This window comes from Thalia democratica, chromosome 8 (assembly GCF_965202585.1).
Source record: "Thalia democratica chromosome 8, ktThaDemo2.hap1.1, whole genome shotgun sequence".
Lineage (NCBI taxonomy): Eukaryota > Metazoa > Chordata > Thaliacea > Salpida > Salpidae > Thalia > Thalia democratica.
The window spans coordinates 17,082,981-17,097,143 of NC_139172.1; the positions used below are offsets into that span (position 1 = coordinate 17,082,981).

General features: G+C 24.1%; 1 protein-coding gene across 1 annotated transcript; it reads right to left on the reverse strand.

Moving 5' to 3' along the window:
- Nucleotides 1-6,762: 6,762 nt before the first annotated feature.
- On the reverse strand, nt 6,763-8,408 carry LOC145842559 (thymosin beta-10-like). The gene is made up of 3 exons (XM_082950019.1): nt 8,256-8,408; nt 8,034-8,135; nt 6,763-7,054 (listed from the first exon to the last, which is right to left on the reverse strand). Exons 1-3 carry the CDS (start codon nt 8,347-8,349, stop codon nt 7,023-7,025), a joined length of 228 nt encoding a protein of 75 aa, XP_082806145.1. The 5' UTR covers nt 8,350-8,408; the 3' UTR covers nt 6,763-7,022.
- Nucleotides 8,409-14,163: the final 5,755 nt, after the last annotated feature.

Genomic DNA, 14,163 nt, shown 5'->3' on the forward strand with positions numbered 1-14,163 from the left:
TTTGTACATAGACTCCTTATAAAGTGCAGCTCTCTATAGTTTACTATTAGCAAGTAGATAAACACATTTTAATATTTTTTACTACATGAATAAATAGTGCAAGAAAAATATTCTACAATTTTTTTTATATCTGTGTTTCTATTCCAGTTTAAATAATTTAACTAACCAAAAAATAAACGTCTTTGCTTATTCTTACTTTTTAAATATACTAGTAAGTTCAAACATTTAACAAAAATAAAGACTTCAATAATTCAACTAAGTCATAATCTTAAGTTTCTTACTATATTTTGCTTAAACCAGAGCTTTTACCTTTCAATTTCTATCGTTTTATTTAAATATTTTGCTTAACTTTGTTTTGTTATCATAATTGTTTTCTTTTAACATTGTTACCTAATCTTTAGTGTGTAGTCCTAATTATTTTATTAACTAATCATATCCTAATTTTGTGATCCTAATTATTGTATTTTTACAGTGTTTGTATTTTTTACTATTTGTGCTCATGATTGTTCTAAATGTATAGTAGTTGTACTTAGTACTTTTTTATCATAATTATTTTACTTTGATATTTTATTTCATATATAAGTTACAATAATTTTTAATTAGTTAGATCATAAAAATCAAATTGATACTAAAATATCATGTTCTAGTTTTACTGAAGTTAAAAAGACTTAAAAATAAAAATAATAATCCAAAGGTGTTCGATAAGTATTTTTTAAAATCTTTTACATAGTAAAAACATACAAAGTTATGCTTTTTCAATGATGGTCTAAACTCCTAGTATTTGGATCCAAAATTTTGGTGTAGTTTCCCAAAGAAAAAAATTAAATACTGTTATAAAATTTTTCTCTGAACTTGCTACAAGAAGTAAAATTGGAGTGCTTCTAATGATATGTCTGAGCATATTTTTTTATTGTTTCATACTTTTGTGCATAAACTAGATTTATTGTATTTTTTGTTTCTCTTTTGAACTTTGTGTAAATTTAAATTTGAATATTTTATGTTATTTATCTTATTTTTATCATATAAAGAAAAATTTATCTTAAGATGTGGTACTTTTTTAAATAAAAAATTGTCATGAGAGAAATCATTTGTCAAGTTATAAAATATAGATCAAGATTTGTGTTAAATTATTGCTATCAATATTTTTTTTTGTTTTTTTGTTTTTTTAGAACTTTTTTGTTTTGTAGTTGTTTGTTTATAAATTATACTGCTTAATGGTATTCGCTACTTGAATTTTTAACAGCTAATTGTGAACTCACTTTGGTGGTAGTGATGTCATAACTAGATTGTTGTTATTGTTGTTTCGTTCAGAACGTCGGCAGCACTTGCTTGGAGATTTGAGCTTCAGGATTTTTCCACACTATGTGGTTTGAATGTAAAGATTTTAACCCTGTCAGTGTTTGCCAAACGACGTGTCACTAGGGTTTTTTTCAATGAAGGGTAAGGATTAGTTTTTATTTTGGTTGATTAGAAATAAAAAATCTGTTTTTTGTTTACTGATAGATTCGTTTTTGTTTTTTAATTAAAAGATATATATTTTTTTAATAAATTTACAGATAGGGTAGGTGAAGTAACACACGATGAGCTCAAACTAACTCGCTTGATCTTCAGAAAACGTTTGTTGTTGTAGAGGGGAGAGTGAGTTTTGTAGTTTTTCTACAAAAAAAAAACTTTAATTTTAGTCGTTAAGGATTATTATTTTTTACTTATTTAGACAACTTCTATTACTACTAACTTGAAACTACAATAAAAATAGTTAGAATTAAAAAAAAAACTATAAAAAAGTACAACATAATACAAGGTCTTTTTAACATTTAAAAAAACTTTTATTTCAACGTTAATATAGTACAATGTTCTATTTTACAATTTTTAAAAAATTATAAAATTTCTTACTAAAATTCAAGTTTTTCTGCTTAACAGTTCGAAGTCAATTTTAAGTTTAATACTGAAAAGAATATATATGTTATTGATAGCAAAACATTGCAGACAAAATCAGCAGAATTAATGGTAATCAATGATGTAAGTATTTAAAACAAAAATTGAACTGACAGTAGATCATAACATGTATTGTTATAATTTCTAATAAAGAGTAAAAACTATGTAAACCTTACCAAATTTAATTATAATTGCATAAATTTTAACTGATTATACATAGATGATTATAAAAAAAAAAGATTATAGTTAGAGGAAGACATGATTTTAGAATTATTAATTTCATGGTAAAGTAGAAATGAAGGCTTTAAATAATAAGTTTGTTTTAGAAACTAAAATGTATAAAAATAAAAAAAGTATTAAATGAATTTAGTTTTTTGAAATATTTTTTATGATTTTGACGTACTGTAGGTTAGAGTAGGTAAATGTTTCTGTCAGAGGGCTAGATTTATTAGAAAAATTATTTCGCAGGCCAGGCGTGTTAAAAATCTATTAATAGGCTATTAATTTCGAAAAATTATACTTTAAGAATTTGAAAAAATCTATAAAAACAAAATCAAAAAGAGAAGGTCATTGAATAAGCGCTACTGTGTATTGAATATCAGATAAAAAGCACTTTGAAACATGACTGCAAAATTACGTACCTACAGTAAATTAAGTCTGATACTAACTAATTTTTTAAACGACTTAATGTTAATAATAAAAGATTGTAAAAAACAAAAAACATTAAAAAATGTAGATTAAAAAAGTATATAGTGACAAATTTAGTAAGCTTTAAATAAAAAAGAGTTTAAGAAAAGCTTTGAAGTGTACTCGCGGTATAATAACCAATAAAAGTTTTATAATAAGTACATTTGCTTTCATTTAAAAAAAGTTAAGCTTAAAAACTTAAAACAAAAACAATACTGTTAATAAAAGAAAAACTTTAAAATAGGTAGAGTATATAAGATAACCTTAAAATAGTAAAATCAGAGATTTTAATCTTAAAGATCTAGACAAACAAGACCCGTTCAGTACAAAAATATTTATTTGACCCACGACATATAACTGCTTATTGAATAAAAAGTTCTGCGAGGTCTAAGCTTATTACTGTTTTAGTTCTATTTATTTGTTAAAATCTGTAAAAATAATCATCTTAAAAGGACAGACAACAGCCACTAGTCAGAAAAAGTGTTTATGTACTAAAATAAGTTATTTATATTATCCAATTTGTCTGGCTTGTTTTGATCGTTAGGCTTATTACGTTATTTATTATCCTTGTTGTTTTTATTGAAAGGTTTAATGTATGCATAACATATTTTAAACAAAACATTTTAGGATAAAATCAGTTTATTAAAAATAAATGATTTTTCTTGACTTAATATTTAAAGTTTAATTACATTATAATTAAAAATGAACTTAGAAACAACACGTTGTGAAAACTTTCGCACACTATAACTTTTGTTCATGTACTTAAATTTTTGGACGTAAAACTTTTTTAAATTTTTTAAAATATAACAACACATTCTTGATATTTTAATAGTTTTAAATTAATATTTTAATATACATTTGATTATAAATACGTCTTAGAACTTTAAAAGTCGTTTGAAATGTATGGGACGTGATTATTAAACTCATAAAAGTTAAAGAATTTACGGACAGTAGACTTGAACGTCACTTAAAACTTACACAATATACCAAGAAAAATTCTAAAATGTCTTTAAATTACTTTCAACCCGTAAATAAGCTAGAGTCTCTCCTAACCATCAAAAAAAATCAGAAATTCCATTGACAACGTATAGAATGAGTTAGAATAAAAACAACTATAACATACCACTTGGTCTGACCAAGTTAGATGACAAAATAACATCACTGTTCGAAAAGAAACGGAAGCTTTAGAAAGAAAGGTTAAATGTATTAATTCATATCGTCTTCAGAGCTATTTACGATATCATGGTAGATAGTTTCAATCTACGTAAATTAAGAAGTTCTAGAGCTTCCGAAGACGTGAATCAAATGTACTATCAAAAATTTTACTTACGGTAAACTCTATAAAATTTTTAATATTTAGCATAGTGAAACAGTACCTAAATTATTAAAGCTATAATATTTTTGAAGTAAAATTATTTTTATAAGTTCACTTAATAGAAACTATTTTATGGTTTTTTCTACTACTTATCACAGCTCTCATATATAATTTGACCAAAAGTGCTCTTCTATTTTTTAAAGTCAAAAAAAAAAAATGATACCTAACGAAAAAAGATTAAACTGGTCTTTGGAGTGAAAATAATCGGCTTGCCAATATTTAGAAAATATATTTGAAATCTATGCCACGAATGGAAAAACGGCCGCCCGCGAGCATGATGTGGCCAGTTAAAAATATAACTTGCGGCCTGCGACAGAAAATTTATAAAACTTACTCTAGATATTCTGAGTCCTGAAGTGAAGAGCAAAAAGTAAAAGGTTATAATCAAATTTTACTGGAAATTCGAAACTTACATTAAATACTCTTAGGTTTGAAGTGAAGAGTATAAAAACGTCTTTCAAAATTATTTTGATAGTTGAGTAATTTCCGTGAATTTAATGAAATTGAAATGTCCCGGCTCGCCAAGAACTTAATTTTTCCACATCTTGCTCGCCGACTGAAAACGTTACCTACCCTTAGACTAATTTAGCTGAAAAAAAAATGCGAGCCACATTAAATAATAAAATCTTTTGCGGGCCGCAGTATTAAAAAAATACTTGAATTAAAGTTTAACACCAAATGAGTATTAAAATAAGGATCAATTTACTAACAATTAAAACTAGAGCGTAATCATTTATTTTATCATAATAAAGTCTATGTATATTTATAAATATATTTCAACACTCCTAAGTTTTATTAGAGCTTCTTTCTTTTGTTTAAGTTGTTTTTTATTTTACTTTATATTGTACCAATCAAAAAATGTTGCTTGGTGGCCCACATTTGACCCGTAGGCTGAAATTTTTCGACCCCTGAAAAGTGTATTACTTAAATAAATATGAAAATAAACTTGCAGAAAAAAAAATCTTTATATATTTTGTATACGAAAGTAAAAAGTTTTATTTAGTTTTTTATATTTTTTAAAATATACAACATTCTCAATATTTTATTGTAATTTCTCTCAAAAAACCTTTTACCTAGTATCCTAGTAAAACTATATAACTTAGGATTTTTATATATAAACTTCAAGTTTTACTAGTTTTGTATTTGCTATACTTGTGTAATGTCTGTTTGAAATTTGCAATATAAATAGTTGGACTACTTTTGAAGTAAAGCTACGAATAAGATATGTGTTTAGAGTATTATAAAGTATAACTATGTTATTTTCTATAGCTTATAAAGATACTGAAATATAACTAAAAACTACAAACATAGATTTTTTTAAGAAAAATAATTAATCTAATATAGTGGCAAATTTTCTTGTAAAAACCTTAGTTCTAAACTATATAAGAAAAGCTTGTTTATTTTTTTATTTTTTGTAAATAAATGATAATTAAAAATATTTTTTACTACGTAAGATGCATTCCAATTTCATTGTTTTTAGTCGTCAATTAGATAAATGGTTTGTTTGGTTGCTAAAAACTTTATAAATCATCTTTTCCTTTTAACTTATTGTAATAATACAATAAAAAGTCAGTTAATCAAAGAATAAATGTAAAAAGTTAAGAAACAATTACACTTTTGTTTAATCTATTAATTTTTTATTCTATAGTTTTTTACCACTTCAGTTATCTTTTAAATTTGTTTGTATGATTCACTTGTTTGCCGGAAACTTAAAAGCATAAAGAAGCTTCAGCTGAACAAAAATTTTTATAGTTTGCGTTTTAATGAATTTAAAAAGTCGAAGCTATTTCACGTTTTAGTATATAAACTGACTTTTTCGAATAATTTGTAGTGTAAAAAATATCCGTTGTTGTAAGTATTAACAATATTATTTTCAATATTTTTATTTTTCCTTATCAATTATAGAATTTTTATCTTTTTCTTTCATTTTAGTTAACTGATAAAAAATTGTCATTTTTACTGCATGACGACTTAAATGAAATACATTAATATCTAAAATATTAAACATAGAAAAATATACTTTTTAAAACTTAAAAAAATTACTAATAAATTAAAACTCTTATTCTAAAACATAATATAAATGTTATAACATAAATAAATTAAACTCTATATAAAAGTCAGTAAGAATAAGCTTTATTAAGAATTTTTACAAGTTTTCAAAAGGTTCTTTTTGTAGGTGTTCTTGTAATATAATTATTTAGTTATTGACTATCATTGCGACAAGATGTTTTTTAAATTACTTAATCAAAAAAAAATGTAATTAATTTGCTGTAAGTATATACTTAAAAGTTTTATTTATAGTGAAAAAATTATTAGTAAAATATACTTTTTTTCTATTTGTTTATAACATAAATGTCTCAGTTATACTAACTAGTATGTTATAAATTCAAAGTTTAGCTTTTAATTAAGCTAACATATGTTACTATTTCAAAAAAAACAATTATTGTAGTTGTTTTTTTTTTGGAATTCTTCAATCCTTAATTTCTTCGAGAAAATGATACGTTGAACATTTAATTTTCCATATAAGGTGTTTTGTTAACTTTAGCTCTCGCGACTGCTTAGTGCTGACATTGACAAATTGCGATATTCATGAAATTATAAGCTAGTAGTTAAAAAGAAAACTTTATAAAAAATTAAAACTTAGAACTTTTTTAAAGACTAAACAATAATCATCAAAAAACAAAAATATTCAAAACTTCACAATTATGATTACTAGTGGTTTAAATGCTAAATAATACTATAAAACAAGTTAAAGAATTAAAACATTTAATTTTTTGTTTATATGTTTATTTTACACAGAACAAGTATAAAATATAAATGAAACTAATTAACATTAACAATAAAAAATACTGCTTGTTAATAAATATTTAAAACAAAAAAATAAAACCGATTTTTATTTTACAGAGTTTACTTGTTATGAAAATACTAGTATTGAAACTAAAGTTAGTTAGCTGAAAGAATTTTTAAAGTATAATAGAAAAATACGAATCGAATGCTGGCGAAGTCAGACGCACATAAAATTCTTTTAGAACCCAGACTTTTTTTCCTGTTCGATGGCTGTAAAATGATAAATGTGTAAAAGTTTTTTTTTACATTTAAAGAAAACTAAAACTTTTAAACCACAAAAGTATAAACAGTTTTCCTAGAAGTATTTGATAAATCATTTTTATTAATTTTAAGTTTTAAACATACTGACTATAGTTTTGCAAAGCTGAACTGAAGTGCATTTTAAAATTGTAGCTAATTTGCAGCATTTCAGTGTGTTTAGTCTAGAATCGAAAGTCGTGTGGTATTTATAAGGTAAACATTTATAAAAACTTAGAACGTGCTTAAAACAAAACATGGAATTTTTAGCTCGTGATAGTTTCGTAGTTGTATTTTAATGTCATAATATTTTAAAAACACATCAACAATTATATTTTAGGCATAAATTTTGACACGTAATGCATAAAAAATAGTTGTCCTGAAATTTTAACACATTTTTGTATCTAGTAAAAATGTTATTACAATTAAAAGTACATGTTTTTTTTTTTTTTAATATTATGTGAAATGTTTCTACTTTATTGTTTAATATATGGTATTGTTTAAATTTTAACTTACTAGGCAATAATTAAAAAAAAAATAAGCCAACATTAAAAATATTACATTTAATATATGTGCCGTTTTAACTGGTGTTTAAATAACTATATTTTATCTTATAAAATGTATTATACTCTTAAGTTAGAATAGAAGCCAAAATAATTGTTTATTTAGTTTAAAAGTTCTTGTTAAAGTAGTTTTTTTTTATTTTTACACTTGAAAAAAATTAGAACTAATGTATTATTCATTTTACTTACACATTTAATTTTTATTTTTAAGTATTTAAAATTACATACTTAATCTACTAAACTTAAGTATAAGTTTTGTTTAAAAGTTATAAAGCCTAAGCTAAAATAAAATAGTTTGTTTAAAACTAGCGTATTTTTAGTTAACAATAGGCCGTTAAAAAATAGAAACTTTAAAAATTAATAAAAATTTATTATAAAAAAAAACCAACTTTCTTTTGTTGGCAAAGTATTTTTTTCAGCAGTATCTACGGACTTGAGACCAGACTTGTCAAATTTAGCAAGACCAGCCATAGTCTGTTCTTGAGCCAGGGCTGTAAAAAAATAAATAACAATTTTTTTTTAAACAACTTAAAAAGCAGCTAATAGTTAATGATAAAAACTTAGAACGTCAGTTTAAACTTGTTTTCTATATAAAAAAATTAAAAATAAACCTGTATTGGCTTTTGTCTCAGAAGTCTTAGTCTTTTTCAGACTGTCACGAGCAAATGAGTTGATGCCAGACATTAATTCCTGATTATCAGTCATAATTGATAGATATGTGAGATATTAACAATTACGAAAACTGTAAATATTTAGATATTTAAGAGGACAAATATAGCATTAAATAAACGAATACAACTACATACATCTTCAACTTTAAAGCCTACATAAGTTATACTTTGAGTGTTTTCACAAGTTAGAGCAACTGTGAAACTTTATATATAATTTTGGTTATAACACGGCTTTTTTGATTTATAAGTTTTAGAAAAATTGTAGTAAAAAACATAAAAAACGTCAAGTACTTTAAAGTTTTAAAAAGTTGTTAAATTTCTTTTTTAAATTAGGTGTGTTGTTTTAAAAATTTTCTTGCAAGTTTCTTTGTTAATATTCTTTTTTTTCAATGTTTCTGATAATAAAGAATAAAAACAATTTTTTTAAGTTGTGCTTCGAAAAAAACTTTTAAGTTTGAATTAAATCTAAAGATGACAGACGATAAGGAATTTAAAGATGTTTATTTAATACGTAAATTAAAAGTATTTGGTTCAATTAAATGTCTCAATAAATCAGCAATTGCTCCGAAAATCTGTTTGAAAATAAGTTACTTTAAAGAAAGACTTTATTTTATAAATTTTCACAGCTGTTTAAAGATTTAATAATGCATTCAAATATATTAAATATAGAGGATTATACGAATTAAAATCATATTGTTTTAAATTGTGATGGTGTATTAACTTAAGTTATATTATTAGAAATGTTAGATTAAAATGTATACTATCAAAAGTGATTTTGAACTTTCTTTTGTTTTTAGTTTTTATACTGTAACTGTTTGTTTCAAGTTTACTTTTAACAAAAAAACAATGTTTAAACGTAATAAATTAAAACTTTCTAAAATTGTATACACTTTTTATTTAAAATCTTAAAAAGCTCTTCATAAAAATAGGTACGTTTTTAAGAATATATATTAAATTTAAAATTAAACTGCTTACTCTTGTATGAATAAAAAAACAAGTATGATAAAATACAACTACACCTAGCAAGCAGTAAAGTGCACATACAACTTAATTTAACTGTCTCTTTTGAGCAAGATACACTTATTATACAAGTACTTTTGTTTATTAAACAAACATTTTTAAGGTTTGTTCAAATAGAAACTGACAGTCAACAAACAACTGTAATCAAAAATTAATTCAAAAATTCAAAATGCTGAGAAACTCGGCGTGGAATCAACAGTAGCAGTAGCAGCTGGTAGGCTGCAACGGAAATTTTAAGACGAGGAAGCAGCATATGCTTCAAATACACAAAGTAATTGAAGCGTGACTTGGTGTTGATCACGTGGTTCAAATGCCACACCCGACATCAACTTTAAAAATTACAAGAAAAACGATTCATCGCGAAAAGTTTCAGTGAGCACAATATAAAAATGCTATGGTTAACATATTTCATAAAATACACTAAAATGGTAAATTAACTTTGTATTGAAATACAACGCTTCAAATATTTTTAATCTCTGTCGTAATTATATTAAAATGAAATACTTTTTTTACAATTTACAGCTGTGAACACAGCAACTAAAACAAAACAACTTAAAGTGCAGTTCCAACAAAATAAAACGCCTTTCAAATTCTTGAAATATACCTATGAAGCTTTCTCACTAAGTAGATAAGCTCCTAGACTGCTTTTAGACACATGATGTTTTTCGTACTTCGCGCATGCAAAATATTTTTCATTCTCTTTACCTTTTATGGGTTTAAATTTTCTATTTTAAAATCACAACAATACTCTTGCTATTTCTGCTTTTATCAAGTTTTGTTTGTATTCTAGCAACTAAAACTTTATTGTTTCAAAAAATAAGTTAATTTTAAATAGTACTGTAGTAATATTGTTTTTAAATACGTCGAGTTTAACAACATTTTAAGTTTTTAAATTAATGTTTTATTATAATTGATTGCTGGCTATCAGTTTCTATTTGAATAAGCTTTGAAAATGTTTGTTTAATAAACGAAAGTACTTGTATAATAAGTGTATTTCGTTTATCAGAGACACTTAAATTATATACAGTTTACTGCTTGCTAAGTGTAGCTATATTTTATTAAAATTGTTTTTATTTTCATATGAGAACAAGCAATTTAATTTTAAAATTGATTTATTTTTTAAAACCGTACCGATATTTAGGAAGAGCTTTTTAAGTATTAAAATAAAAAGTCAATTTTAGAAAGTTTTGATTGTAAAGTTTAAACTCTCTTTGTTAAAAGTAAACTTGAAACAAACAGCTACTCACAACATAAAATAAAGGAAAATTCGAAAATACATCTGATAGTAATATCTATTATTTCTAATAACATAACTTAAATTTATTATACACCTTGAAAATTAAAAAAAAAGTTATTTTAAGGCATACAATCCTCCTTATTTAGTATATTTCAATTTATTATTAAATCTTTAAACAGCTGTAAACATTTTTAAAATAAAGTATTTCTTTAAAATATTTTTTTTTACTAACTTCGTATAAGTTACATTCTTAATTTGGTAACTAATTTAATGTAGCTGTCAAAGTAAAAAGGTTTCAAAGTAATGGACACAACTGAATAATACATACACATTTTAAACTTTTAAAGTAGTATAAAACCTATATAACTTTGAATAACCTTAACTTTAAAAATAAAGTAATTTTTTTTTGATACCCGAAGTTTTAAAACATAACGTAAAAAATTAAGTCTATCACTTAACAAAAAGCAAATGTGACAACTTTTCTAAAAAAAAACAAAAATAAATCAGTACCCAAGTAATTGCTTACGTGCTCAGAAAAAAAGCGACGCCCATCATTTGATGTTCCATCTTATAAACATTTCCAAGTCACGTGGTCGTTCAAATATCACGTGATATACAGTAAAACACGCGTTTTCTATGACGTAAAAGGAAACTTCCGCGATTGATGATTTCGTTCGCTTGAAGCAAAATTATTTTAAATTTTAAATTGTGTTCAGTTATAGAATTAATTAAGCTTTGTTGTTTAATTACACGAAAAATCTAATGGAAACAACTAAAATCTAAAATTATTGTCCAATTTTTTGTTTTGAGTTTACTTCCGTAAATGACAAAAAAAAACTTCCGGGTATTTTTAGCTACGTCAGTAAAAGCTTTTCTGGTACAAGAAAATGTAAGTTCTGTTTGCTTTTAAATCATAAAACTCACAACAAAGTGCTTTACTTTTAGTTGTTTGTTTTTAGGGCGATCGTAAAAAGTTTAACTTGAGAAAATACACTTCAAAAATAAATTATTAAACCATTTTAATTAAAGTACATGCCCTTTTAACCACCTTAAGAATGTTATCTTAGCATTTAAAAAACTTCGGATTTTAATTTACAACCATCATAAATTAACAAGTCGTTTGTTTTTGTAACAATCTTTTTATATAACAAATGTTTTTATTTCAAGTTTTATAAGATACTAAAAATAGTAGTATGCAAACTGTTTTTGTATAAATTTCATATAAACTTTACATTACGGTATACTAATCAGGTTTATAACTACTAAGCATTAGTAAGCTTTACTTGAAACGTTGAGATAAGCTCGCTATATGTTTAAACAAATACGTTATAACTTACTAAAATATTAATGTTAGTGAATAAAATGCAATTGTGAAAATCTATGAAACCAAGTTATTAAATTACATACATAAAGATTTAGTATTGAGAACGTTTAAACATGTCCAAAGGAATTCGGACTTTATTTTTACTTCTGATTTTTCCTTTTACTAAAAATGAAAACACTTCATGGAATTAATATTGTAAGCTTGAAATTTGATTAGAAATTAGATTTTATTAAATTGTATATGAAATTTAAGGTCTTTAAATAGTCTTTTATCTCTTAAATGTACCATAATGAGTGTTTTTTTAACTTTAACAATTTCAAACTAACTTTGTACACTTTTAAAAATAGAACAAGTTAGAGCTTATTTTTTAGGTATTAACTATTACAGACTTATGATACAAAACTAAACTTAACAGAATGACTGTTGAAAATGATGCACTAAGTAAACTTACTAACTGGATAAGATTGTATTTTATGATCTAACAAATAAATATTTAAAAAAAAAGAATTTTTTTATAAATTAGTCGTACATAGTAACTAACAGTTTTTATCAAGTATTTTTAGGAAGCATAAAAACTATTTACTGCTTAAAAGTGTCTATCTACTACTTGAAGAAAATGAACTATTGTTTAAGTAAAACTAATAAAAAAAATAAACAAGTATAACAATACAATATTTGTTTTCAACGTTTTTGACCAAAATTCTAGTAAAATTTTTATCTTTATAGGTTTTAAGTAAAAATTTAAACAAATCATAAAAAAATAAGATTCTTCTTATCTGTTGTAATCCTTACAAATATCCTGAAAAAGCATGTTTTCAATCTTATACACTTAAAAGTAGTTAGATTAAAAAAAGTAATTCTACTGGTTTTCTTAAGTTAATTTGAGTTATACCTTAATGTTAAGTATTATTTTATCAAAGTAACAACTTTTTTTTTCAAATTGAAAAAAAAAATACAAAAAGTTTAAGGCGTATATGACTTTTTCACCTAATGAGAAAATGACTGTGTCTATATACGGTAACTATTTAAAAACAACTCATAAGCAGTCTGAAGCTTCTAATAGCTATTATAACTGTACATAATGTTTCTTTAAAAGGTAAATTAACATTATTTAAATATATTTTATAAAAAAGACAACCCTGACAAAACATTTTGCCAAAATAAGCTGAAAGTAAACGAAAAAAAATAATGTTTATAACCATTCTTAGCAAATAAAATATTTCAATAATTTTGTTTAATTAAGTCTATTTTCTTATTTAAGGCCGTACTTTAATTTGTCATATTTAGTGTTAACCACAAATATTAATTTTCAATGAATTAAGTTCTAAAACAATCTTTCGCTATACTAGATACATTCAGGTATCAAATATTCATAAACTTTTAGGTTAAAACAATCATAAAAACAATCATAAATCTAGACATTAAGACTTAACTAAAATTTACAAACGATAGAATTAGAAACTGAAAAAAAATTAAAAAAGACTTCTTAGAATAAAACTACTAGATAGAATTAAAAAAACATCAATCTTTGAATACTAGTTGAAAGAAATATGTTAAGTTATTTAATAGATTGATAAAAAGTATTTACAAACTAAGGTGAAGAAAATTTCAAAATAAGCACTGATAACGAATTATTTACTGCATACTTTTTTTATAACTTTAAATAAGAGTCGGCAAGCTTTAATAAGTCGCAGGCCAATTTCGTTACAAAAAATTGTTCACTGACCGAACTATATAGAAAAGTCTTCACAGGCCGCACTATAAGTGTTCGTGGGCCATAGTTGTTCTAAAACAGTTGTAATAATCAATATAAAGATACTGTTCTAAACCACAAATAGCATAAATTAAGAAATGAAAGAGCATTACTAAAGAGTATTTATTAAATTAAGAGCCTAAATGTAAGTTTTAACCCTGAAAACTTTTATTTTTACTTTTAAAAAAGGTACATTTTTAGCTTAAAAGTACCTCGCGGACCGCAGATGTTGACCTTGAGGGGCCGTAATTTGACGATCTCTGCTTTAGGACTTTGAACTGTAAATTTTCAGTTACAAAATGTATTAACATTATTACGTAACTTTAAATTGTGTTGAATTTAATATATTGATATCATAGCTTTGCAAGTTTCGAAGTTACTTAACTGATTTTTATGTCTATTTATAGAAATCAAGATATACATGTATTAACCAAGCTTGTTTTTAAAATTTGACTTGTTTAAGGCGTTTTGATATGTGAACTTTAATTATTGTCGTTAGAAATTTTTTACTTTA